Source organism: Porites lutea, chromosome 1 (assembly GCF_958299795.1).
Source record: "Porites lutea chromosome 1, jaPorLute2.1, whole genome shotgun sequence".
Taxonomy (NCBI): Eukaryota; Metazoa; Cnidaria; class Anthozoa; order Scleractinia; family Poritidae; genus Porites; species Porites lutea.
In genome coordinates, this window is record NC_133201.1 from 22,990,662 (window position 1) to 23,017,914 (window position 27,253).

General features: G+C 39.5%; 1 protein-coding gene across 1 annotated transcript in view; it reads right to left on the reverse strand.

The window, feature by feature from the left end:
- Nucleotides 1-2,345: 2,345 nt before the first annotated feature.
- Nucleotides 2,346-27,253, reverse strand: part of LOC140936392 (uncharacterized) — a 529,859-nt gene continuing 504,951 nt past the window's right edge. Inside the window, exon 2 of the mRNA XM_073385859.1 lies at nucleotides 2,346-2,936. Coding sequence (XP_073241960.1) covers nucleotides 2,384-2,936 — 553 coding nt within the window. The 3' untranslated portion in view covers nucleotides 2,346-2,383. The remainder of the gene's footprint in view (nucleotides 2,937-27,253) is intronic.

A 27,253-nucleotide genomic window follows, 5' to 3' on the forward strand; every position in this document is an offset into this window, starting at 1 on the left:
CTCATCTGAATGTAAGACCATCCATTAACATGCAGACATTGAAAATTATCTTTTTTAAAAATAAAGAGAATAACATCGATTGTTCTACATAAAGTTTACACGGCCATTAGGCAAATGATATTTTGATTCGTTGCAACGGGCTAAGCTGGACATTGCTCACCTTGACGTTTCGTCCATGATCCACGATCTTCTACACTTTTTTCATGAAAGAAATCAACCCAATTTTACTTTGGTCGTCGTTAAATTTTACAATGGACTAAGGAACGAACATTACCACGAGCGTATAAGAATCTTGTAAGTGCGAACCCCAGCTGAGATTCTTGTATCTGTGTTGCTTGCTCTGGTTCGATTCGTCGATACTTAGCGTAGAAGTCACTGTTCAGTGCGTTGTTTGCAAATAAGTTTGAGCTGTTCCATCCAAAAACTTCAACAGAACTTCCATCTTGAAACAGAACTAGATGCAAAAAAAACTTAGAATGTTTGCGCCTTTCATTCAACGGTCGCAAATGTTCGGTGTTTGTCTAGAGATGTAATGGGATCTCATGCAAAAGGCCGACCAATTAGATTACGGCCTAGAATGTCTCCAGGGAATTAGCAATAACATTCCCACACTCGCCGGTCACGGAATGAAATTTATTAAAATCTTTATTCCGAAAGCATAGGATTTGGAGGTTTATTCAATAAGTGATCTTCTTTGCGCACAAGCTTACTCACATTTCTTAGAGGTACAGTCAAAGCTTTCGCGTTATAAAAGCCGTAACCTGTGCCAAGGCTTTATCTGGCGATTCATGTTATTGGCGCTCAAGAAAGTCAGATCGACCGCAGCTGAATTGTAGCGTTACTGCAGCTACTTCGCAGCTTTTGAAAGTCGGCAACTGCGCTGCAAAACCGCTGCCGAGAGCTTCAAAGAGCCTTCAAAGGCTGCACAGCGCTTTTGCATCCCGCTGCAACTTGAATGAAGCTGCTGTTTGGCTTCTAAAAGGCTGCTGAACAGCTGTAATTTAGCTGTACAGCTATTTTGCAGCGATTTTGTGGCGCTGTACAGCGCTGCAAGTTTCGTACGGGATGGCTTTAAAGTGGACTTCACTTCCCTGAAATATCTGGGAAGTTGTTTCTCTTCCATTTTTTACCTGCAAAGAGCAGTGTTAATTTTCAAACTTCCTTGTTTGACCTGTACAGAGGTTAATTTTGTTTTTTTATTCTTCTCTGCCTCTCTGAAATGTAAGCTTGACATAGATATCATACTGTTCACTCAGGTGTAAGTTGAAGAGAGCACAAAACACTAACCTTGGAAGACAATAGTATCCATGGGAAGGTGTAGTCATTGTTGAAAATAGAACATCAATTTTTAATACCAAAACAATGCAACTTCTTCATGCAACTTTAGTAAAACCACAAAAGCAAATTTTACCTTATACAGACACTAACTAAACTGACATGCTATTTAAATCTACTAAATAATGTTTTTACCTGTTAAAGGAAATTGAAAAGCCCATATGAATTTTATATGTATTTCAGTGATTTTGGGCTTTGTAGCAAGTTAATGTTAGTTAACAAATCAGTAGCTGCTTTTACCAGCAAAAAATCAGTTTGTTCTCAACAAAACAGCTTTTCAATCTGTTCAATTTTTGCTGAAAGTAGGGCATAAAGATTAAAATGATACAGTTTAATGAACACTAAGTCTTACTGGTCCACTCTGTGACTGGTCATTATCTTTTAATACATATGGTGGCTCCTAAAAGAGCCGTTTGTTTTTTGTCACCTGCAGTCAGTGCAATGTCAAACTCCCTGGTTTAATGACCTGCAGGATTTTATTTTTCATTCGGTTCTTCATTGGAATTTTAGCTGGACATCAATGCCATGTCTTTTGCCTAAAAACTTAAAAAAGAGCAAACAACATTAAGTTTGAGACAATAACTTATGTGAAGGTGTTGTCAATGGTAAAATTGAAAAAAGTTAGAATTCAATCTCATTCTTCCTATCATAAGCATCTTATTGAAAGCTTTGAAACAATTAATTCAGTGAAAACTGGGTTTCATCACCTCCGGAGTTTCGACGTGCCGCCTATAAACCTTAAGAGGGAGACGAAACTCTTACAATAATATTGTCAACAGTATTTCCATTCTTATAACAACTATATTATTGAAAGCTTTGAAAAAAAATTAATTAAGCGAAAACTGGGTTCCACCACATCCACAGTTTGGGCGTGCCGCCTGTAAACCTTAAGAGGGAGAGGAAACCCTTACAATAATACTGTCAAAAGTATTTCCATTCTAATAACAAGTATCTTACTGAAAGATTTGAAAAAATTAATTCAGAACAATAATATTGTTAAAATAGGCAGACAATCTACAATGGTGATATTTATACGGATTACTTATTTTCACTGTGTAAAACGATAAAGAAGTCTCTGGCGATGACTCCCCATGTCATGAAAACTCCAATGAAAGTGAGGCATTCCATTGTCTGCGGGGTTGTCTATGAAATCAAAGACTGCCAAGATCACATCAATGCCACAACTAGCACAACCTTCCCTAAATAATGGCTGTTTGGGCATTCCAAGCCGCTGAATTGGAAAATTGATATTCCATTGGGTTTCTGATACAGCCTTCAGCAGATTGTCAGCCAATTCAATGATGTTGGTAGGAGGACTCTGTTTTAAGCCATCATCATAGAATGCTTGCTGCTGTGCCATATTTAGGCAAAGGAGACCCCAATGTTTGCCATTTACGTGGATTGGAGTAAGGGTCCATACAACATCACCAAGATCCATTCTTGAAAGGTATGGTTTCAACTTTGTTTGTAGAAATTGCACATTTCTGGTTAAAGCCCAGGTTTGTGTAAATGACGGTAGATACAAGGAATGGGAATTTTTTCGCATGGGTTCCTCACTGTACCTCAAACATGCAGCATCAATCAAAAAGCCACTAATGTACCTCTCAGCTAAGGTTGAAAGGTCTTCAGCATCAACCATCACATCACCAATTCTAAGGATTTCTTCTTGAGTTTTAAAGTCAAAAAGCAAAGCCCTAATTTCATTAATCTGCTAAGGGATTAATGTGGTCCTTGTAGTTTTCATCCAATTTTCCTCTTCTTGGACTCTAAACATAATGGAGGAAGCTTTTGCTGCTTTCATCCAAATGTCTAGAGCTCTGCTGGCAAAGACCCCAAGATCTCCAAACCTGACTGCAGTGTCGAAATCCTCATCATCACTGTCTTCTCCAGTTGCCGCATCCATCAGTCTATAACCCTTAGTGATTGCTGATTCTGAGGGCCTGACTGGGGACTGCAGAGGATTGTTAAGACGTCCAGGATCAACAACCAGCTCGATGTTATCATCTGGAATTTGAATTACAGGCGGAAGATTATGGGTAGCAAGTTGGCCTCTGGAACAATCATTTGCAGCACAAAATTCGTAAATCATGAATAAACAAAGGTTCTGATAGTTTAGGAACAAAGGCAGTTTTATTATCCACTGTGACCCTGGACGAAGAGCTGCAACTGGAATTTGAAGGGCTTAAGTAGTGGCGGGGCTTGATAAGAGGCTTGTGGAAGAGCTGCTGACTGGGTCAGTGTTGCTGGAAGCTGGGCTGCTAGCTGGAATGGATTGAGGACTTTGTTGCTGTTCCAGTAAGTAAAACTGGTCAAAACTGTAGGAAAGAGTTGCTCCCACAGTGCATGATGATATTGATAGATAGGTAGACAGTTGGGTGATATTACCACTCGTTTTAAACGTTTGTCAAATTCATAAGAAAGAGCATCCTTGCCAAACATTTTGTTGAACAAGTCATTCATGGTGAAAATCCAGGCCATGTCATCTTTTGACCATTACACTTCTTTTTTCTGGACCAGCCGCAGCCTCTAAAATGGAACGGGTTACCTGGCATACAAAAAAAAAATTCATTGGCAGAATAAGGAAACCAGTCACAGTTAAAACAACAACAACAAAAAAAGATTTTAACAGACTGTATTCAATAAGCTCTAAGCTTACTGCAAGTTTTTATGTGGTTAGTTTTCTACTGCTCAAGAGGAAGAATGACAACATATTAATGTTATCTCACCCCATTCCAGGTAGAAAAAGATAAAGTGCATGCCCTTGTAAAAATTTATTAGCGATCGCTGTCAAAATCGCGTAGCGTTTTTGGCCGGATTTCGCGGCGCGATCGCTGCGTTATTCGCGGCGCGATGGGAGCGATCGCGGCGCGATCGCTGTCATCAATCGCTTAGCGTTTTTGGCCGGATTTCGCGGCGCGATAAGAGCGATCGCTCAGCGATCGCTGTCGTCGATCGCTTAGCGTTTTTGGCCGGATTTCGCGGCGCGATGAGAGCGATCGCTGAGCGATCGCTGTCATCGATCGCTTAGCGTTTTTGGCCGGATTTCGCGCCGCGATGAGAGCGATCGCGCCGCGATCGCTGTCATTAATCGCTTAGCGTATTTGGCCGAAGTTCGCGGCGCGATTGGAGCGATCGCGCCGTGATCGCTGTCATCAATCGCAGATGGTTTTCGGCCGGATTTCTCGTTGCGATCACGGTTCGGACGAAAAAGACATAAATGAGTATTTCTTATCTCACAAGAAGAGCAGTGAGCTGAAATTTGTCCTGAAAGTTGCAGTAACATTTTACTACCTTGTGACAAACGGAGAGCTTCTGAGCTTTGCCGAAAATCGTGCATCATAGAAAATGACCGCTCTGTTTGAAGGCCCCTGGTCCCGCCAGTGGTTCCGGCCACTTTGGCCACTTTAATTGGAAGCCGACATCGAAAGTGCGTAAAAAGAAACCTTCCAAGCACCATCTGATCTAAATTCCTGTATATTTTTTATAGGCTGCTCACTTAAAATTCGAAACCAAACTGAGATTTCTGTGTAAAGAGCTAACGTTTGGTCTCTCGAAGAAACGAAACCGTGAAAAGGTCTATTGCCACCATTTTAAATGAATTCAATCAAAGTTTAGAGGCAAAAAAAAAATATTTGTCGTCGCTTGTTTACGTCCTCAAGAAAAACTTCCCATCAGAAAATGTTGTCTAAGTCATGCCGCGACCGAAAAGCGTGCGTCATAATGCACGTGCAGGACGTGGAGAGAAATGTTTTCCTTGTTAGGCCCATTGCTTGCCAAGTTTTTTGACTTTGCTAAATGCTACAGCATAGTTAGTAACCTAACCTAACCCTCTACTAACTATGGCTACAGCTCCCAAATGAAAAATAAGTTTCATTTTATGGCCTTCTATATCACTGCTTAATAAATAAAGTGCAGTGTTACTTGGAAATTTTCAAACAGGCTTTCCCTTTTCAATCACTATTTGGCTAGTTTGGCCGGACCAAGGAAATAGTACGCAAAATTTACTTTGGAATATTATCTAAACTTTGGTTTTAAAATTCAACCAGTCGACCGAATTTTTTTTTTTTGCAAGTCGAAAGAACATTTCGCCGTGTACACCAAAAATTAGCCTTCTTAACACTTAATTGCATATACCTGACCTAAAAATACATCCAAGTAAATTAAGGCGCTATAAAAAAAGCAAAAATAACAGAACAAAATTCACCTACGACAATCGAGCTTAGGAAGGCAAACAGATCTATAAAAAATCGGAAAGTTTCGTTTGTAGTTTAACCTTATTTTCTTCCCGAAAATTACGTACATCACAAATTAAAACGGGCCGAAACTTATCCGAACTTATCTAGGAAAGATCGAAGCTACTCAGTCTGCAAGCAGGGTAGTATAAATCATGTCAAGATAAAGCTAAATTTTCAACTTAAACGGGTCTAAATAGGGAATGAATTTTCAAAAGAAAGGTCTTATGTGAGAGTTCAGTGAATCGTGTTTTTTATTTTTAGCTAAGTGTGAGCAGAGTAAAACGTTTATATCCTGAAGTATTGAGATAATGAAACCGCCTATATGCATTAGTTTCTTTTCTTTTGATCCACTTGTCCATGTCTTCAGATAGGTTCATCCTATTAGGGATAAAAATATTTTTTTCTTTTTTCCTCACGCTAATGATATGTTTCATGTTCATTTACCGTGCTTAAATATTCTCACTGAAATTCTCCATACTTCTTTACAGTATTAAGCCAATTTTAATGTGACGTCCCACATGTTTTGTCTTCAGCCGAAACGTTAACTTTGAAATTTACATAATGTACAAACTGAGTACTCACAACTGTTGTCTTTGCCCGATTAATTGTTGCTGCAGAATATTCAAGAGGCCATTATGGCTCTTGGTATATTGCCATGTTTATGCCCCACAGTACGTCCAGAGCGGTTTTCCTGTTGAGAAATTAAAACCAGTTAACCAAGAGAGTTTTTCCCGACATCAGAGTATTGATATATTCAAGTCAAGACAAATCACTGAGTTGTCCAGCTCAAGTAGCTTAAGACTTACACCCCTCGAAGGATATTAAAAAATGAGCTAAAAAACGAAGGCTCCAAAATCAGAAGTTTTGCTTTCTCGAACTATTAAAAGGTAGCTCGAATTTTTTTAGCTTTTGTTTGTTTGAGAAGCCTAATAAAATGCTAACCTTAATTGTGTTATAAACTATGAAAAGTGCCGGAAAGTATAAAATCGACAACACGGAATGAATATCAAGCTTGACCTTAATTAGGTTTAAAATTAAACTGAGTGATAATAAGAAGTGAGTAGACTTACCTTTTTAAATACGTTTCTTTGTTTGAACTTTGAACATGTCAAAAGAATCATTAATAAAATTTTCCAATGTTTAAACAGCAATAAACGGCCATTGCCAATTGCATGACAAGTGAAATGGAGAGCAATTTTTTTTTTTCAAGGTACGCGTCAGCCTTGAATCTTGGCCACCCGCGTCGCAGTGGCGGGAAATCGGATTTTGGAATCCAGTCCCCAAGGGCGCGATCCATTCAACTAATTCCGGAATATTTCAGTCCAAAACTCAATGGATCGGTTTGGTCCAACCGGAAAAGTTTCGAAAAAACGGGTCCACCTTTTGAGGTGGACCAATTTTCCCGGTCGGACCGGTTGGAATTTTGGTTGAATGGATCGCACCCCATTACTCTGGATTAAACCGTCACGTACATGCAGGATTCATTTCTGTTATTAAGGACCATTAAGTAAAAATCATGTTGATTACAACCTTATATACAGCAGCTTAAGGCCTGGAGCGTAACAGAAATTCATCCTTGGGCTTAAAATGACTCAATTAGAGGTGAGCGAGAAAAGGTTTCCTAGCTTTTTGTTAATGTAACTCTGGTCAAAAACACAAGGAAAACCGTGCCTTCTCTAGAAACCGATAAAGTTCTAACAAACTGAAAATGACTGTTATTATAAGCTTATAGTTTTTCCGAATGTTCGACCTCCCGATATTGATATATTTCTGTAGTCTTTTAGTTACTTAACTTTCCAGTGTTTTATCATAATATTATTACTATTTTGCCTGCCCTAATAATTTTCACAATCGCAAGTTTTGAAGAACAACATAATGGAATACAAAAATAAAATAATATGCCCGGCAGCCGGGAAGGGTCTAAGCTGCACGGCAGCCAGAATGTTTTTTTGATTTTCTTCAAAATCCTTTTTTCTAAATATAATCGTTTGAAAGTATTATATCTTCGATTAGAATTACCAAGGGAGTAGGGAAACAGGAATGGCTTAGCAGTAGAGCGGTTGTGGTTTCTTGGGCATAGAGCCTGAGAGTCGGCGCCGTTTCGACACTTAGAAACATTCGAGACTCACGAGTACGTTTTCGCACAGGCTAAATACCCGGTAGTTTGAAAGCCATCTGGAAAGTTAGAAAGCCTGTTAGTAAGCCAAAGGATGCATACTAGCCTCGATTAGTTTTCCAAAGCAATAACGAAAATATTAAGTTCTTTCATTATGAAACCTTAGAGTCAATGCACTGTGTGAATCAACTAACGTGTGGTAAAAAAGGGTGCAAAGGCAAACGCAGTGCGAATTACGGCCCATAACAAACGGGAAAGGCGGTCCCTGATAACACCAAATTAAATATAGCCAGTTATAAAAAAAACAACTAACGAGTCACGAGCGATAAGGAATAACAAGACGAGCTAAAAACCAGACTAAACGGGGCGTAAAAGACGTGAGAGCTTAAAAAGAATAATAACCATACGACTGACTTATAACAGAAATCGCGACGATAACCGTGATCCTCGGTTATCTCCTTCGCGATAATGGCACTGAGATTGCGGACGCGAACTTAATTAGAATTGATCGTGATCACCACCTGGCGATCGCGATTACTGAGCATGAACCACGATCGAGAGCAATATGGCACTCGAAGATCGCCGATTACAACTTAACTAAATCGCACCGCGATCGCCATCACCGCTTCGCAGTAAGTACAATGCCCCCTGCGATCGCGATTACCAAACCGGGATCGTAGTCCTGACATATAAATCACGGATTTGACTTTACTAAATCTCGCCACATCGTGATCACCACGCCGCGATAAGTACAATGTCGCTGCGATCGCGGATACTATTTTTCAAAATCGCACGACCCCATAAGCTGCATAGCGTTTAATATCATCGAGCTAAAAAAAAAACTGTCTGTCTTCGCGATCGCAATCATCTTCCTGCGATCACGATCATTCCGCTGAGATCGCCATAACTTCGCCACGATCGCTCTATCTTCACCATCGTGACCCTGAGATCGCGGATAATATTTTTCTGAATCGCGCCGCGATCGTAATCTTCTTCCTGCGATCACGATCATCGGGCTGAGATCGTTATAACTTCGCCGCGATCGCGATTTCATCGCCAGCATCGCAATTCTGGCCTTGGGATCGCAGATACGATTTTTCAAAATTGCACCGCGATCGCGATCATCTTCCCGCGATCACGATCATCGCGTTGAGATCGCTATAACTTTGCCGCGATCGCGATCACCACGCCGCGATTGCGATCACTACGCCGCGATCGCGATCATCGCGTCGCTATTGCAAGCGCGATTTACTTCAATTGCATCGCGATCGCTGATATCGCGCCGCGATCAAAATCATCGCGCCGCGATCGCGATCACCGCGTCACGATCGCGATCACCGCGTCGCGATCGCGATCATCGCGTTGCGATCGCGATAACCGCGCCGCGATCGCTATAACCTTGCCGCGATCGCGATCACCGCGTCGCTATCGCGGGCGCGATTAATCTAAATCGCGCCGCGATATGCACAATCGCGCCGCGATCGCTGCCATCGCTCCGCGATCGCGGTCATCGCGGCGCGATCGCCGCGCGATCGCTGATAAATTTTTACAAGGGTGGTAATGTTGTCATTGAATATAGTGTATGCTTTTTATGGGAATACACAACTCTCAGTTTTTTACATAACGTTGTCTCAACAAGGTAGAATACATTTGACTACACATCTAAGGGACTGACATAAAAAGAAGTTCCATTATGAATTATAATGTTTCTAGCTGGCAAACATTTTAGAAGATAATCACCATTTTCCATGTTCTCTATAGCCATTCTGAAGCAAAGCCGCAGGAACAGCAACTTTTCAGAAAAGAAATGTTGCAAAATCTGTTGGACTTAATATAATGAAATAAAGTTGATTATTCAAAAGTGCCAACGACTTCAATACCACCAAGAACATGTGCTATAAAATTCAAGTAGAAATTTGAGTGATGAATTTAAAATTCAAACAATGACTTTTGGTGGGGATCGCCTTTTTCCCCAATGGATTCTAGTTTTCACACAATAAGATACATAATATTCAAGAACATGAACAGTGTAGCTCCCAAAAACTGATATTTTACCAAAATGGTATGCCTTGAACAATGACTTCAATACTAACTGTAAATTGGCATTTAAAATTTCAATAAAGACCTTCAGCATCAGGTTTTTCATGCACGGGACACGGCAAACAGGTCTCAAATACGAGAACGTCAAGTGGTCTTCTGGTCGCGTTTGCAGTTTGCAGTTCAAGTTTGAATGGCAGGAAGGGCTTACAGCAGTAAGTGACTTACAGCAATGTTTTTGCCACTAACAATTATATTATTGTTCAGCCTTACATTTAAAAGCACGAAGTAGCTTTCTACACCAAAGGGCTCTGATGTGCTAGTTAGAGCTGGTGATAAACAATAAATGTCTGCCTAAAGTTTAAAATCCAGGCAAAGTGAAACTGCAAATGGGTGACTGCAGACTGCAGTTTATTGTTTGCAGTATCCCATGAAAAACTGATGCTAAAGGTATTTTTAATACCTATGGATGTTCTCCAACAGGAAATTATTTTGCTAACAATGAAAGATCTTAAGATTAAAGGATATTCAAAACAAGATTTGAAGTTCAAGGATTTTCCATTGACTCAACTTAGATTCAAGAGCTTTTAGGGTGGTAGCTAAAATTCAAGAGCTTTTCATATCTTTATGAACTATGCATCATCTGTGGTATCACAAAACAATGTGAAAATGACATGATGAGCTTCCTAACCTTTCTGTAAAAGAGTTGTTAGTTTAATTTTAACAATATTTAAGTAGGTGACAATATTAGTTTCAAGTACTGTAGTGTTTAGATGTATGATAATACTCCCTCAAGCTGAGGTGGTTTCAAACAGCATGCTGGTATGTTCAGTGGTGATGTGGCCATAATCACCAGTGCCCAGGTTGCAGCCAAACACTTCCGTTAAAAGGCACTAAAAGAAAAAAGAGGCATATTTCCATGCTTGTTTTAAACTGTCAAAATCAACATTGAAGACTGTCCAGTAACTGACGGCGGGTCTAAAATAGAGGTAACTTTTCCACAGGTCAGAGTACAGTTCACCATGATACAGACAAATGAAAAGCATTAAAAATATTTGCAAGCCCTATTAACTCTTATGCAAAATGCTCTATTAGATAGAGGGGAATCTGTGTGGTTTGGCAATTCATCTATGGAACAGTGACATGTACTTCTTACATGTGGAATATGACCTGTACTTTGTGAATATCTTAAACAGAGATAAACATTTTACTTTTAAGATAATTATGTATGTGCCTCATTCTATAATCAAACTTTAAGTATTGTTTAAAAGACCAGCCTGAGTGTATTTCCAGGTTCTGATTATACATGACTGCAAATTTTTTGAACGGCTTCAAAATCTCTGATATAGATCTTGTACTATATTTAGATCTGCTTTTTTTAATCTAAAAAATTGGATGTAAAGTTTAGCCATGCCTTTATCAGATAGACACTCATTAAGCATTTCTTTCTTTTGTTTTTTAATGTCAGTTAAAGTGACTGAAATTATTTTTGAATTTCTCGTCATGCAATGGCTTTTAATTCCTGGTCTCTGGTGAAAGATTTACAAGAAACTCCACTACAGCTGTATTAATAACCTTCTTGTCTAAATTTATTATTGTAATAGTTTTAGACATTATGCATATTTTCCATTAAGAGGACTTCATTTTCAAATGGTACTTTACACTCTTACTAAAAGTGAATTACCTGACACATACCTGGATGTCAAAAATGTCAATTAAATCTTGCTGATCTTCCACGAAGACACAGTAACTACACTTCTAATAACTTCAGAAATGTCTTTCCAGTCAGTGTAAACCTGAAATCAAAATGAATAATTATACAAAAAGCCCAAATTACAAACTAAAATGAGGTGTTTTAAGTTAAGGGGAAACTGCCTATCTCAGTTTTTTTATAAGAGCATGCAGTGACCTTCCCTTGTGACCTGTGTTTTGTAACTGCCACTTGTTAAAGTTAAGAATTTTGTTCAAAAAAGCAAAATCAGCTTGACTAGTTTTAACTTAACGTGTCTGGATTTTGCCCTATATCTTATTTCTCATAAAGCTGTCCAATGTGTCTTCCAATTATTTTTTAAAGTAAAAAAAAAGACTTGATTATTTGATTACCTTTAAAAATTGGTAGAACACTTCTGCTGCATAATCAGATAGCTGAGAAAGATCAGCATTGTCCACCTTCTGCCTTTTCTTTCCTCGTTTTCCTTTAGCAACCAACCCACCAACACACTTCTCTGACAGCTCCACATATCTTTCCTCCATTTCACGTAGCCTACCCCGCCAGAATTCCAGTCTTCTTTGAACTTCTTTTCCAGTTTCTGAGGAAAACAGGTTAGGTAGTCACATCACGAAGTGTAAGGGGGTATTCTTTTTAACCCTTTAAGCCCTAATATACACCAGATACAAATTCTCCAAAGTGATCTACATACACCCTTTAAGCATTAGTTGAGAGAATTTAATGAATGATAAAGGCATTTTCTCTTTAGTGATCATTTTATTAAGTCTCATAACCTTATCTCTTGAAAATGTATGGATAAGGTTGGGAGAAATTTTATGTTGGTCACTATTGGGACTTAAAGGGTTAAGGGAGGACTATCATGCAAGAACACAAACCACTGGGTGTCCTTTACATGCTAAGGAACATTCACTCAGTTGGGATGCAGTAATCTGATGCAATAATGATTTACCCTTGATACACAATGGTCACTGTCTTCATGGGGTTGTATTAATACTAACAGTGTTAGCTAGCCTATCACAACTTCCAGTGTAGATGGATGTAAATGCAGTCATTAATTCAAACTGTCTGGTTTATCACAGTCAAAGGGAAGGAAAGGTTTTAAATAACAGTATAATGACTGCAGTAACATGTACCTGAACCTGTGAGGTATAATAGTCTCCTGCTTTGAACCAAAGTCTCTGGTGAATGTGTCTGGAATAGCCGTGTCCTGATAGTACTAGAACAAATTATTAAAAATTCATGGAATATTTTAAACATTTTTTAAACCATTTTTTTCAGTGTATGTTTCTACATACTACACAAAAAATATTATTGTGTGTTGCACTGGTTTAAGTGAAACATTCAAATCATGTGATATCCTGAACCATACCTTGAATCTATCATTGCAAAAATAATGTGACTTTTATATTCAGCAGTGCCTCTTTAGCACTTTCTGGATCAGCAAAATATGACTTCAGTTTGTCATGAGGCAAGGAGTTCCTGACAATCGTTTCAATGTTTGTGAGGAACTCACGCTCAGTAGAACCTTCAGGAAAAATAGTACAGAAAGAAACAAACAGGATTTAAATTCACAACTTAATGACATCTTCATTACAAACCAGTGTTACAGTTTTCACAATAAGGATCAAGGTATTGTACAAATAAAACTCGATCATGCAGCTTCTACAGCACAGAAAAAAAAGCCCTGAAATGGATAAAGTGAATGAAAGCAATTATGACAAAAATGAAACAAGATAGAAGGTACCTGAAAATGAACACACCTGGATGTTGTGCTTTTCAACAGCAATTTCTTGGCCCTCCTTCATCTTCACCGTTATTCTGCTGCTAAAATTCTCAGGGCCATTATTTGCCAATTTGGTATTACATTCATCAAGTGAACCCACTTTGTACGAAAACAAACCCAATGATGTCTGCCACAACAGCTGTTCAGTATTAAATTATCTCTAAGTTCGCAGTGAAGGGCGCGGAGATTAATAGACGATAAATCCTCCTCAGGAAGAAACTCTAAGTCATCATGGATGCCTTTGAAACTAGAAAAAAGAAGATTCATTATTTTGTTGTAGCAGATATCTCCCCTGAAGTGGTACTTAACAGTTTTATAGATTTCAAACTCAAGTATTTTACTCGACAGGTTTTCAGTCTTTTATGACAGTGCCCCTACAACATTGACACACCTACAGTAAAGGAAGACTGTGGTATATTATTATGGGAAAATAATATGTGCTCTCTAGTAAAACAAGACAAGGATAATTGCCAACATTTTATAGACAGGGGCATTAAACACCACGTTTGTCCAAAAAAAGCTTTTTGTTTTCTTTTCCATGCAGTGGAACTTCCCCTTTCACAAAATGCAAGGCTTAATTTACAAAATATTATTGCTAAAATGAGGTCTATATAAAAAGTTAATCTTTTATAGAAAACACTTATTAAGCTATACATGCTGGGATGAAGAGATTCACTCACTATACCAGGGAATTTAATTTCTTGAATAGAGGTTAACTGTATTGAGATAACCTTGTTTTGAATACCTTTTATAAGTTACTGTAAATTCAAAACGACAACTACAAATGCTGAAATTCATGAATAATCAAGGGCTGCATGCCTCAACAAGTATCATTGAAGAATTCTTAGTAAACCAAAACTATGACTAAATTACCCTCCAATAATGGCCTTGGACATGCTAAAGTGTTCCAAACAAACTGTATGCGGACCAAGATTGTAATTACATTCGTAATAAAGCAACAATAAAAATAGCCATTATTCATAGCTAGTTTTACTAAGACATTTTACCCAGCAAAACTGAAAATCTAATAGTACTATATATTGGTAAGTTGGTCATTGGTAAGGTCAAAACCTGCATAGTAGAATTTTTTGACTCAGAGATTTTGAATATATCCACATACCCTCAATGCTTTGCAGAGAAAGCGGATCTTGTTTACTGTGGGTAATGTCGACCGAGATATCGGTCGATATAGCGGTCGATATAGCGGTCGACACTCGGTCGATAGTCGGTCGACACTCGGTCGATACTCGGTCGACACTCGGTCGATACTCGGTCGACACTCGGTCGATACTCGGTCGACGCTCGGTCGACAGTCGGTCGATATAGCGGTCAATAGCCGGTCGATAGTCGGTCGATAGTGGGTCGACACTCGGTCAAGACACGGTCGATAGTCGTTTCAGACGTGTCTCGGCCGATATAGCTTTTCGTTCACCGACACTTCGCCGACTTTTCGCCGACACTTTGCCGACATTACACCGACATTTCGCCGACACTTCGCCGATAGTTGGTCGATAGTTGGTCGATACTTGACCGATGTATCGGTCAGTAATTGGTCGACACTCCGTCGATGGTCGGTCGACACTTAGCATTTCCTACATTTTTTTAGCTTGGAAAACAAGGAATTAGAAAGCATTTTCTAGCTTGGACCTAACTGTTTTTTTTTAAATTGTGTTTCTGCTTTTTTAATTTCAAACTTCAATGTACTTAACCAAAATTCCGGAATAATAGCTATTAGTCATTTATCTAGCCTTACTGTTAACGCGGCGCATACTGTTTTCCTTTCCGTGGATGACCAAAAGTGACTTACCATTCAATATTAATTTCTGTATACGCATGGTCGTCTCTATTTTGAACAAAATATAAATATAAAGCGAAAGGACAGAGCAAAAGGACAGGATAATGTAATGAGAACGTAGCGTATCCCACAATAAATGAATGTGTTCAGTCTGCTGGATATTTTTGTCACCTTCCTCGGCACATTATCAGCGCGTTTTATCAATAACTGATCGTTAAACAAAGGAATGTTCCCGTCTTCAATACAGAAATATATAAGTTTAATTTGTGGTCTCTGCACAAGCGAGAACTTGGCGTGATGAAGCAGGTCAAAGCCCGATAATAAAAGATGTGTATTCCTCGCTCTTAAAGCATGTCATGAACAGTAATTAATGACGTCTTTGCTTAAAAAAAAAGCCATTGGACTCACCTGATAAATTAAGACACGACTGATATTCGAACGACAGTTAACCGATATACCACCGACAGTTCACCGATATACCACCGACAGTTGACTGATATACCACCGACAGTTCACCGATATACCACCGACAGTTGACTGATATACCACCGACAGTTGACCGATATATCACCGACATATGACCGATAGCAAGTCGACCGATACTAGGCCGATAGTCTATCTCACTATCGACCGACTATCGACCGACTATCGACCGACTATCGACCGACTATCGACCGACCATCGACCGACTATCGACCGACTATCGACCGACTGTCGACCGACTATCGACCGACTGTCGACCGACTGTCGACCGACTGTCGACCGACTATCGACCGACTGTCGACCGCTATGTCGACCGATATCTCGGTCGACATTACCCACAGTAAACAAGATCGAGAAAGCAACACTCTACTTCAGTTCCTCGTTTCCCAAGCTGAAAGTTCGCTTTCCCTATTTGTTCCAGCAAAAGATAGAGGGCCTTCAGGTCATTGTCGAGTATAACTGTAGATATAAATTTTTAAAAAGAGGTCAATGTACATGCAGGCATTTGCTTGGATTGTATATTATGGTACTAAAAAATACCTTATTAATTATTATGTGAAATAAATTTACTTACCTTCAAATCTCACAGCATATATATTGCACTCCATCCACTGTGATTCCATTCTCTTTAGTGCATCCTTTTGTTTGTTGACATTAATCAATCAGGTATTGACACAGTACCCCTGCCTCCCTCCACAGAAATAGCCAATTTTTCTTACACCCCTCAGAAATATTCCAAAGATCAAAGGTACCGTCACAGTCAATCCCCTCGCAAATGACTTTCAAAGTCCCCCCCCCTCCCCATCAGAAAATCTTGTCCATAATGGGGGGGAATGGGAGTAGATATTTGAATGGCATAGACCACAATTCATTTACGGTTAGGAGGATTACCTGATAGTTCTAGCAAGCTTAAAGGAAACAACAGCAACAACAACAACACAAAAAATAGTCGGTGGCTAACTCACCCCGCTTTTTCCAAGTCGAGTCTGATTTAAGATCATCTGCCAGGAATCGTCAAATATTGTTGATTCCAGCTTACAAAGAAGCAAATCCAATCTGGCACAGAAATCATTTGTACACGCTGGTTCCACAACTTCTCAGGTATGAGCTCACAGAATGCCTTTCGAACTCCCAGCTCGTTCGCTGCTTCACTAAACACATGCCAAATGATCATGAGCTCCTGCCCATTGATCCCATTGAAAGTTTTCTTACGCTGAAACAGGCAGCTTTGTGCAACAACTTAACGTCCCCCAAGGTTTCTCCCTGCTCTAAACTTCCACGCTTCCCATTACAGCTGCCACCTTGTGTCTGATCTTTCTCTTCTTATACGCAAAGCCAAACTTTCCATTTATAATGAAGAAATTGATGATACAGATCCGACAGATTGTGAGGAGTCGTCACAGGAACTTGAACAAGACGTGTCAACATGCATATGGTCAAGGGGGATTTCAAATCTTGGCGGGCTTTGTCTTCGTATACGTAGAGTGGAGCATTTTGGCGGGCTTCCCAGAAAGCTGCTTTCTAAAGATAATTTCTCCCCTTTCGATTCATGGCGAGTTTATCCTTCATCACTTTTAGAATCTCTGTTTGTACTAACGCAGCATAAATCCTGAGCGGGTCTGTGATCGATGTCCGATTATTTCAAAACATGCTCGTTGATGGTCCTCTTCAGCGACAAGAAGGCTTCTGATCGAAGAAATTCCGATTCTGACGGGTTCCTAAGGACTAAATTACAGGCAACTACTGCAAATGTACTTCCAACGTAAACTTGATCCGAGAATTTTTGCCCATAGCTTATTGAACCACTGGCTTGAGACAGGGCAGCCATTTTCATCATGCAGATCGGCAAAATTAACATGAAGACATTCATAGGGAAATAGCTGAAAGAAAGAACACTCACTGAATTTTCTCGGCTGCTTGCCACACAAACGATCATTTAACGCGTACCATGTCTTTTCTAGATCTAACGATCGAGAGAAAACGCGAAATAACATGGTAGTTACGAGGATCAACGCAAGAAGGGCATCGTGAAACACTGCGTGAAAGCTTGCCTCCGCAAGTGACTCGATCTTCCTGAGAGTAAGCTTATACGAATTCATATCTGCCGCAAATTCAAGTTTCTACCAAAAAAAGCCTGATCCAATTTATCTCTGCAACAAATTAACTAAATAAGTCTGCTTCTTCTTCTCCACAGCATCAACAAGGAATTGACAGATATGTACACACTTCACGTGTGCAAAGGAATGTGTGAAAACTAATTACCGCATTGAGCGCCTCACCGCAAATTTCGTTCGTTACCATGGAAAAGGGGTCTCCTGGTGTGAGCAATAAAATCGGGCCTCTAGCTTATGCTTATGCTTATGCTCTAGTCAAGTGTTACAGGAGGTACATATACAAGGGTGTCCAGCAAAAACTGCGATTTCTGCAATTTCTGCGATTTCTCCAGAAATTGCGAACAAATTGGTGAAATCGCAGTTTTTGCTAAAATTAATTAAGTCAAGTGTTACAGGAGGTAGAAGGATGTCCAGCAAAAACTGCAATTTCTCCAAAAATTGCAAAAAATTGGAGAAATCGCAGTTTTTGCTAAAATTAATTAAGTCAAGTGTTACAGGAGGTAGAAGGATGTCCAGCAAAACTGCAATTTCTCCAAAAATTGCGAAAAATTGGAGAAATCGCAGTTATTGCTAAAATTAATTACGACAAGTGTTAGAGGAGGTACAAGGATGCCCAGCAAAAACTGCGATTTCTGCAATTTCTCCAAAAATTGCAAAAAATTGGAGAAATCGCAGTTTTTGCTAAAATTAATTAAGTGTTACAGGAGGTAGAAGGGTGCCCAGCAAAAACTGGGATTTCTGCAATTTCTGGAGTTTGTCAAAAAAATTGCGAAAAATTAGGAATAATTGCAATGATCCATGGTAGGCATTCTGTCTTTTTTGTTATCATCCAAGCACAAAGTTTGACAGGTTTTTGTCACTGAGGTATTAAGGAAATACTTGTTACTGTATGATTCAACCTTGCATCCTCTATTCATTGTTGACTAATCCTGACTAATCCCATACGAATTCCAGTATCCATAAAAAAAAAATTTTGCTCTCAAAATCTGCTCTTTAGCATTGTAGACCATTGTTTCCTTCTTCTCGGAGTTCACAATCAGCTTTGCCTCTCCTAAACTTCCTTTACCAAGTTGCTTTCTAAACCCACCACAATCTTGGAACTGGTCGAAGAGATAAGTTAATCTTCTCAGGTTTGAAAATGTTATCGTCACCTAACCTGGTGTATCTATCCCAAATCTTGTCAGACCAAGAATCTCCTTGTTCAAGAGATCAAAGACCTCACGAGGCATGGGAAGGTCAAAGCAAATCATCCACGGATGTACTATGCTAATTTTTGGCCCAAGATGGTGAATAATTGCGGTCTTTGCGCGACCCATCCTTCGTTGAAGCATAGGACATAATCTCGCCGGTCCTGTAGTAATTGGTGCGCTAGCGAAGCGCGCCAAAATTCCCTTTCACAAATGACTCAGCCAGCTTATTCAGTTCGTGGAATGTCTTGCCTGAATCCTTTGGGGTATGTGCGTTCGAAATTCCCCGCTGAAATTTTGATTTCTTTCGCTTCAGAGCATCTTTAATGAAATTTAGTTCACTTTTGGTAGCTTCAGTTAAATTTTTATTCTGGCCGAGCGCGACCCGTGGTTTAGCCTCCTCGCAGGGTCGTGACTAGAATGGATACTCCAAAATCAGGTATCCGCTCGGAGACTGGAACTGAATAAAATTATTTTTCGGCAAATCGCTCCGACTCTTGAGTCAAGTATACAAAGACTGAAGAAGGCTAAGATGAGAATGGTTACTCCAAAATATGGATCAAAGCCCACATAGAGGTTAGTTGTTTTTCACGTTCTTTGTAAGAATTTAGTGCAAGGAGCTAACAATGTCTGTTTAATTACAGTACCACTACCGCGACTGCCGTGCCGTGCCGTGCCGTGTAAAGTAAGCCAAGCCTGGTCATTGCACGCGTGCTGAACAGGAATGCTGTATAATGACAGACTAGAAACAATAGACAACTCCCAAAGCACAAACTCAGCCAAAACGCTAAAAATCTTCAATGTTTACTCAAGTTTGGGCTTATAGAAGATAATGTCAGTTTTTCAATGACCATGAAATTCAGAGTCCGGGTAGTTAGTTAATCAATTGTGGCCCTGAAAAAATTTGAAGGAAAAAAAACTACGAATTTTTAAGAAAATGCTTTTTTCGTGAGATTGACTCTTAAGGTGACTCCCTAGAGTATTAACTAATAACCCTAGCTGTCTAGCATACGTTACAGAACGAAACCTAGTCACTTTGTCTTTGCGATTTTGTTCACGAGATTCACCGCTAAGGTTACCCATATAAGAAGGCTCCTTTATCAAGTTTCATTTTCTGGATTAAGGCCGTTGCCATGGCAACATCGCATCCTTAGCCAGGCCGTAATTTTGTAATTTTTGATCATTTTTTCTTAATATTTCTTATTTCCCTCGGCCAATTTACTCTAGGGAGCCACCTTAAACGCTGACAAACGTCAACAAATAGCGAAAACTATAATTTCTATATGTTTGCTTTGCTCGAAATCGCGCGCATTTACAAGGCCCTAACGCGTTTTGCTGACTTGCAAGGACCCATCTGTTATAAGGATGCCCAAAATACAGAGATGAATCTAATAGTTTATTAGATATAATCGGTGTAAAGTTTGCTTATCATTTTCGCATAAATTATGACCTAAATTTGGAAACCGCTGAATTTCTCGAATTGGGTCTTTGCGATTTTGGTGAAACTCTGTTCAGCGCAAGGCACTAATGCGCACTATGTGTAGCCGAGAGATTTTCAGGAAAAAATGCTGGCAACAGCAGATTTTCGACTCAGACCTTAAAGGGGCGTGGCATTATAACCACGTGACACTTACTTTGATCGCCAAAAATTTTATGTTATATTGTAGATTGATCTATATGTTATCCATTCTATGTGTTAGACTTACGATAAAAGTAAAGGTGGGGATACCAGAGAGCTTCAAAGTAGGATGGTACCCCCCCAAAAAAACTGGGTCGAGTCACCTTAAAAGATACTTTCGGACCTAATAACCGGTTACTAAAATTAATTAGTAATGGATGACGAGAGGCAGGTCGTGTATGCAAGTGCAATCGTTCCCCTTTTTTTCTGTTGTACTAAAATAAAAAGTGTCTTATTTTAGCCGGACGAAAAAAGGGCAACACATAGACGTATGAAGGTGCGAGTTGGATTCCATCTTCGTGGCCTAAAAGTCAATTCTAAGTGTACTGTGACGTTAGGTTTTTAGGGTGTTCTTCGTCTTTAACTGTCATAAAATACGCGGCGTTGCGCTGGACAAATAGAGGGATAATCGACGGGACGATTCGGAATAACTGAAGGACGGAATGGGACTAAAGCTCGGTAGAACACTTCGCTGGACTGCGCGGCCAACGTCACAAACAATGCCAGAGGTACAGGGTCGTTAGTAACTTGTCCATAGAACAAAGCAGAAATGACTTCAACAGGATTGGAACTCTTCAAGTGTGTTTGATCTTCTCACGTAGCTAACTCGTAGACAACTCAAGTAATTCAGCATGGTTCTGTGTCATAAAGGGAGGTAATTCAGTTCTGTTGGTTCGAGGTAATTCAAAGTGTACAGTTTGCAAGCTTGCTTATATGTGGTCCTGGCTATGGTAATACTGTTCAAATGTTATGTTCGGCAAGTCTTTCATGCGAAATTACATTCATAGCAGAATAAACAACTAACATCCTCCTAGTTAAAAACGAGCTCGTACAAAGGATGGTAACGGGGCTGAGAACACTTCAATCGCTCTAGATTATTGTCACAGTGCTGAATATTACTAATATCCTGATTCTAGTTTGTGTTTTTACACTAAGTTTGTTAGGGACGGAAACGTTAAAGGAAGTAATGTTTAAGCAGCTTTCGTTTTCCCATCTAAGGTTAAATACGATCTGACCTTCTTACTGCTTATGAATCTTGGTAAAACAAATTGCAAGACTGCTGAATAAACATTTATCTGTACAGAGTTTTTTGCGGTCTTGAACTTGACTGTTTTAAAATCATATTTGAAATGCGGAAATGCTAACTCTGATAAAACTGAGTTCCGTTGCAAAAGATAACATTGAAATTTCGGCTGTTACTAGAAAAATTGATCAATTTACATGCACCTGTAAAATTCTATTCTATTTGTAAATATCACGTAAATCAACTACAGGTCACTGTAAAAGACATTTTACACGGAAAATGCCCTTTTAGAGGATGTTAAAAGTTACTTTAGAAAAGGTGTAAATATTAGGAGCAGAACATGTAAAAGATGGAGACAATCCTGTAAAATGCAAAGGTTCTAAAACCAAGATCATGTAAATATACCGTAACTATTGTCAAAAAATTCTGTAAATAACATTTAAATCAAACATGATTGTTTACTACGACCTGGTAAATATTATGTAAAGTCCCTGTAAGTCGAAAAGAGAAGGAATCATTTCACACTGTAAAAACACTGAAAATCGAAAAAGGGAGACTGATTTCACCCTGTAAAACCCTTGTAAATCAAGAAAGAGAGACCGATTTAACCCTGTAATAACATTGTAATTCGAAAAAGGGAGACTGATTTGACTCTGTAAAAACCTTGTAAATCGAGAGTGACCAATTTGACCCTATAATAACATTGTAAACCGAAAAAGGGAGTCTCATTTGACCCTGTAAAAACCATGTAAAGCGAAAAAGAGAGACCGATTTGACCCTGTAAAAACCTTGTAAATCGAAGAAGAGAGACCGATTTGACCCTGTAAAAACCTTATGAATCAGAAAGGGAGAGCGATTTGACCATGTAATAACACTGTAAATCGAAAAAGAGACCGATTTGACCCTGTAAAAACCTTGTAAATCGGAAAAGAGAGACCGATTTGACCCTGTAAAAACCTTATAAATCAGAAAGGGAGAGCGATTTGACCATGTAATAACACTGTAAATTGAAAAAGGGAGACTGATTTGACCCTGTAAAGACCTTGTAAAGCGAAAAAGAGAGACCGATTTGACCCTGTAAAAACCTTGTAAATCGGAAAAGAGAGACCGATTTGACCCTGTAAACACCTTGTAAATCAGAAAGGGAGAGTGATTTGACCACGTAATAACACTGTAAACTGAAAAAGGGAGACTGATTTGACCCTGTAAAAACCTTGTAAAGCGAAAAAGAGAGACCGATTTGACCCTGTAAAATACTTGTAAATCGAGAAAAAGAGACCTATTTGACCCTGTAATAACATTGTAAATCGAAAGAGACCGATTTGACCCTGTAAAAACCTTGTAAATCGAAAAAGAGTGACCAATTTGACCTTGTAAAATTATTGTAAACCGAAAAAGGGAGACTTATTTGACCCTGTAAAAACCTTGTAAATCGAAAAAATGAGACTTATTTAACCCTTTAACAACCAGTGCTTCCTGTCCATATCGAGAAGATTTTAACAAAGGATAAGGTGTACACGTAACAGATTAAAACAACGAAGGAGATGTTTTGGAACGGTAGCAACAGTTTTCTTTTCGAAACGAATTCAAACAGTTACAAACAGGTAGAACCTATCGCAGTTTGAATAACAGCAGAATCAGGACCACCTCATTATGTCGTCTTTACTTGAGGGCTTACGACATTGCACATCACGCGCTATTTGTTCAAACTGTAACCGGCAGCCGCCGGGCACTTTCGCGCACAAGGAGATACGCCACAGTAATCCATGTGTCCAAGTGTTATGTTTGTCTTTTCGAACGTCAATGGGGAGTTTGTCTTTATCAGTTCGGATCTTTTCACCGAAGAAGGAGATATAGAACAAAATAAGGAAACTAAATAACAGCTTAAAATAAAACTATTAACAGCACTGAGTTCTTTAAATATTTCTATGTTAAGTGAATAATTATAAAAGGTTTCAATCAATTAATTAATGTTTATTATTGTTTTACGAGAACCTAAAGGGATGTTAGAGAAGTTGGCCTAACCCAAACAGAAAACAAAAACGACAACATACAAACAGCCAAACAAAGAAAAAAACAAATCAAAACCACAAAAATAAAACGCAAAAACACACAAAAAAATGTAATAGGTTTACAACCATGATATCTCGCCCGGATACAGCACTAACTGATTTTGTAAGCAACCTAAAAGGATACCTGTCGTACAAGTGCAATGTTCTTCTACAGAAAATCGAAGCATGAGGTAATGGCCTGACAGAACTGGCGCACAGCGGGCAGTTTCTGGGCAGAACATGGTTGTCATATACCAGTTCAATAACTACACAACAGTTCAATAACCACACCACTGTAGTTAAATGGCCACACATTAGTTCATTGAGCGTAAACTACGTGTAGCTGCGGGACAAATAGCCACAAATAGCTATAGGTTCGATTTTCTTTATATAAATGTGTAGCATTAATTAAGTATGTAGTAAATACTCATTTAGCAACGCTACAAGAACTAAATTGAGAAATAGCTATGGTACATTGTTATTAAGTTCTAGTGAGCTCACTAATGTTAACAGGAACATAGACTGATGGTTATTTAAAATTTGTAGTCTGCTAAGAAGGTCTGTCATTCTCGTCAGGGGCACATGCAGTAAAATATGCCGGGCTTTTCTGGTAGATGGTAACCATGTCCTTCTTGGAAACTGCCTGCTGTGCGCTAGTCCTGTGAGGTCATTGTTTCTTACTTTGGATTCCTGTAGAAGGACATTGCACTTGTGCGACAAGTGTTCCTGGAAAGGGTGCTTGTAAAACCAGTAAGGGGTGTTTCCTTGAGGGATATCATAGATGTAAAACTGATTGATTTTTTGTAAGGTATGTTAATCAACCTCCAAAGACAATATCATAGTGTGGATTTATTTTACCAATTAGCTGCAATTAATTAATTATAAGAGCTTTCCATTTTTCTTGTAAAAGCCTCCTTGTACAAAGCAAATTCTTTAATTTTGTGTTTACTCTCCGTAAAATAGAAAAGGAGATTAATAAAGGTAACCTTGCCCCTGCTCTCCTTAATACTTTCTCTACGGTGTAAACTTCATTATCATCCTTACTGTAAACCATAGGAAATACGAAAAAAACACTTAAGTCATTTCGTAGCTTTGGAAGGGAAAAGCGTGCCCAGCAAAGGTTCCATCGCCACACCAGCTTTCTCTGTCAATTTATGCACTTTAGGTATCAGATTCAAACAAGGCAATATATAATCACCCAGATTGGCCCCTAAATTAATGCTAAGGAAATCTTCTCTTGTTAAATGCCGTATGAACTTTTTAAGTATTAACAAAAAAGAAAGCCTGCATGTTCTCCTTTTCTAAATTTACATCCTCTACATTTGAACGCACCCCTTGCATTGGTTCAGACGACTTAGGTTTACCGCAGGCTTGGCAAAAGTTCGCGTCACTGTCGTTTGGATAAGAGCAGGCGGGACATCTGTAGGCAGGCTTCCATGTGCGTTCGATCAATATACACAGCTTAGCAACGAAGGGCAGATACAACGAAAAGCGAACAGATCCCATGGTAAGGCCTAGCAATGAAATCCGGGCAGGTGCGGGAAGGGAAAAGCAGTAAGGCCGGATCACATTTCCTCCCAAGAAGAAAAGAATCTACTGCCATAGCTTGGAGTATTGCCCACCAATAACAATGCCGTTGTAAACGAGGGACAATGACAGTAAAAATGTTCCATCTGTATCGTTTGTGCGAAAGCATTAACTTCTGAAGAATACGGAGTCGGCTAAGGCGAGTAATGAGGCAACAGGCTTCTATCCCTTCCTCTGCGACAGTTGCTGTCCAAAGACATCAAGTTTAACGTCTTTGGTCCAAACCTCGCTTGAAACTCGGGCCCACGCCTCCTCGGACAAGAAACAATCGATGGAAGGGAACGTCAGCAATGTTTTCATTTGATGGGACATATTTCAAGTGCAAAGCAAATTGTTTTAGCGCGAGACATTTCTTCTATATTTTTAAATTCCTTCTTCACTAGAGAAGTCCTGCAACCGCCATTTTCACAGGCTTCTGGGAAAGTCACGTTTGTCCACACATCGATTCTTGCGTTTCTGATAGAAGGGGAAAAGGAGATCAGTGTTACATAAAGCCCTGGGCTCAAGGGCATTAATATCACCTTCAAGGTTGATCCAATAATCTCGCATTTGCTGGTTTAGACCATCTTTCACCAAGACTACTCCCCAGGCCATCTGGGAGGCGTCGCTGAACATTGTGACAGAGAGGAAATAATGTAGGTGTCTAAACCGCAATTGGGCCAGGTCAGCGAGGGATGGATCTTTACTCACAAGCGCCGCCTATACGGTGGGGCCAACGAAAGATAAGGGTTCCTTGTTTTGTCACACCCAGGGGGGAGGTGTCTCCAAGGAAATCTGTGGTACAGTCCGCCTGCCAGTATGACGTCACGTCTCGAGTCAGTGTTTTTCAAAACGGCGAGCAAAGTGTTCTTCGAAGAGAATACTGTATTGGGCAGACACCTGTAATTCTGTAATTAAATCCCGAAAGCAAATAAAAGGTTTCGTTTAATTGTTTTGGTGAGGGGCAAACCCAGCGGAGATTTTAGGGCAATAATATTGATGATTAAGACGATGTACAAAAGGCAAGTTTATCTTTCGCCAGTGGGTCACTGGTGGGTGTTGGGTGTAAATTAGTAGCGGAGCTCTGGCGCGCGAAGCGCGCCTGCGGAGCATCATGGGTAAGTGAATCTACCCATCCCAGAAAATTTGGTAATCAAGTGACCGTACACCGCCCTCAGCCCGCCCGCCCGTCCGTCCGCACCACAGGGCAACCAATGTTCAATCTCACACTTTCTAGCTAGTTTGGGAGCACAGGAAGACTGATATTGCAGACATATTGCACATCAATCTTGTGATCAATTAACAGCTGTCAAAACAGAGTATCCGCTGACCAGTATCACCTAATTGTATCGCGGGCTCAGGTGTCGACCCATCGAGGTCGAGTATCTTTTTGAAGTTATCCGCTGACAAGTTACTAGTTTTCAAATGATTGCAGGCTCAAGTTTAATTTTTCAATTCATATGAATTATTTTGTGTTTTATATGTGCCGCACAATTAAAATTTTGATTTCAAACTGACCTCGGAAGCTAAAAATTAAGCCAGTTTTTACAGGCAGGGAGGACGCTAGTTGATTTTGACTTTTCTCACCAAGGTCACGCGTTGGTCACGCTCTACGTCCAATTTTTATACTCTGATTGGTCAAAATTTGACAGGTGATTTCACGCGGAAAATTTATGCGGCATCTTGAAACTTGTTTACTTTGACAGCTGAAGCTGACAGAGTTTTGTGTCAACTTGTGATGTTTTAAACTGTCTTTTTCCACTGAATGTACAAAGTGAAATTCAGCTGCTATCAAGAGTCTTCTGTTATTCATGGCTAGTTTGTTTATTGGGTTTTTAGTTGAGAAATACGTCGCTTTGGCAAAGTCGGAAATCCGATTTCGGATGGCATCGTTTTCGTTTTTCACCTTGCTTGATGCGTAAGAGGGTTGAAAAGTCTGAAGCGATTCTGGTCTTACTTGATAGTTTTCAGTGCATCTCGAAAGGTAAGCCTGAGTAATTATTGTATTTGTTGTTTGTTTTTTATATCTAATTTAATGAAGTCGAGCGTAGTTTAAGCGGCTATTTGGTTTATGCACGTTTGTAAGATTTGAGACAATGATCTGACCGAGAGCGACCGAG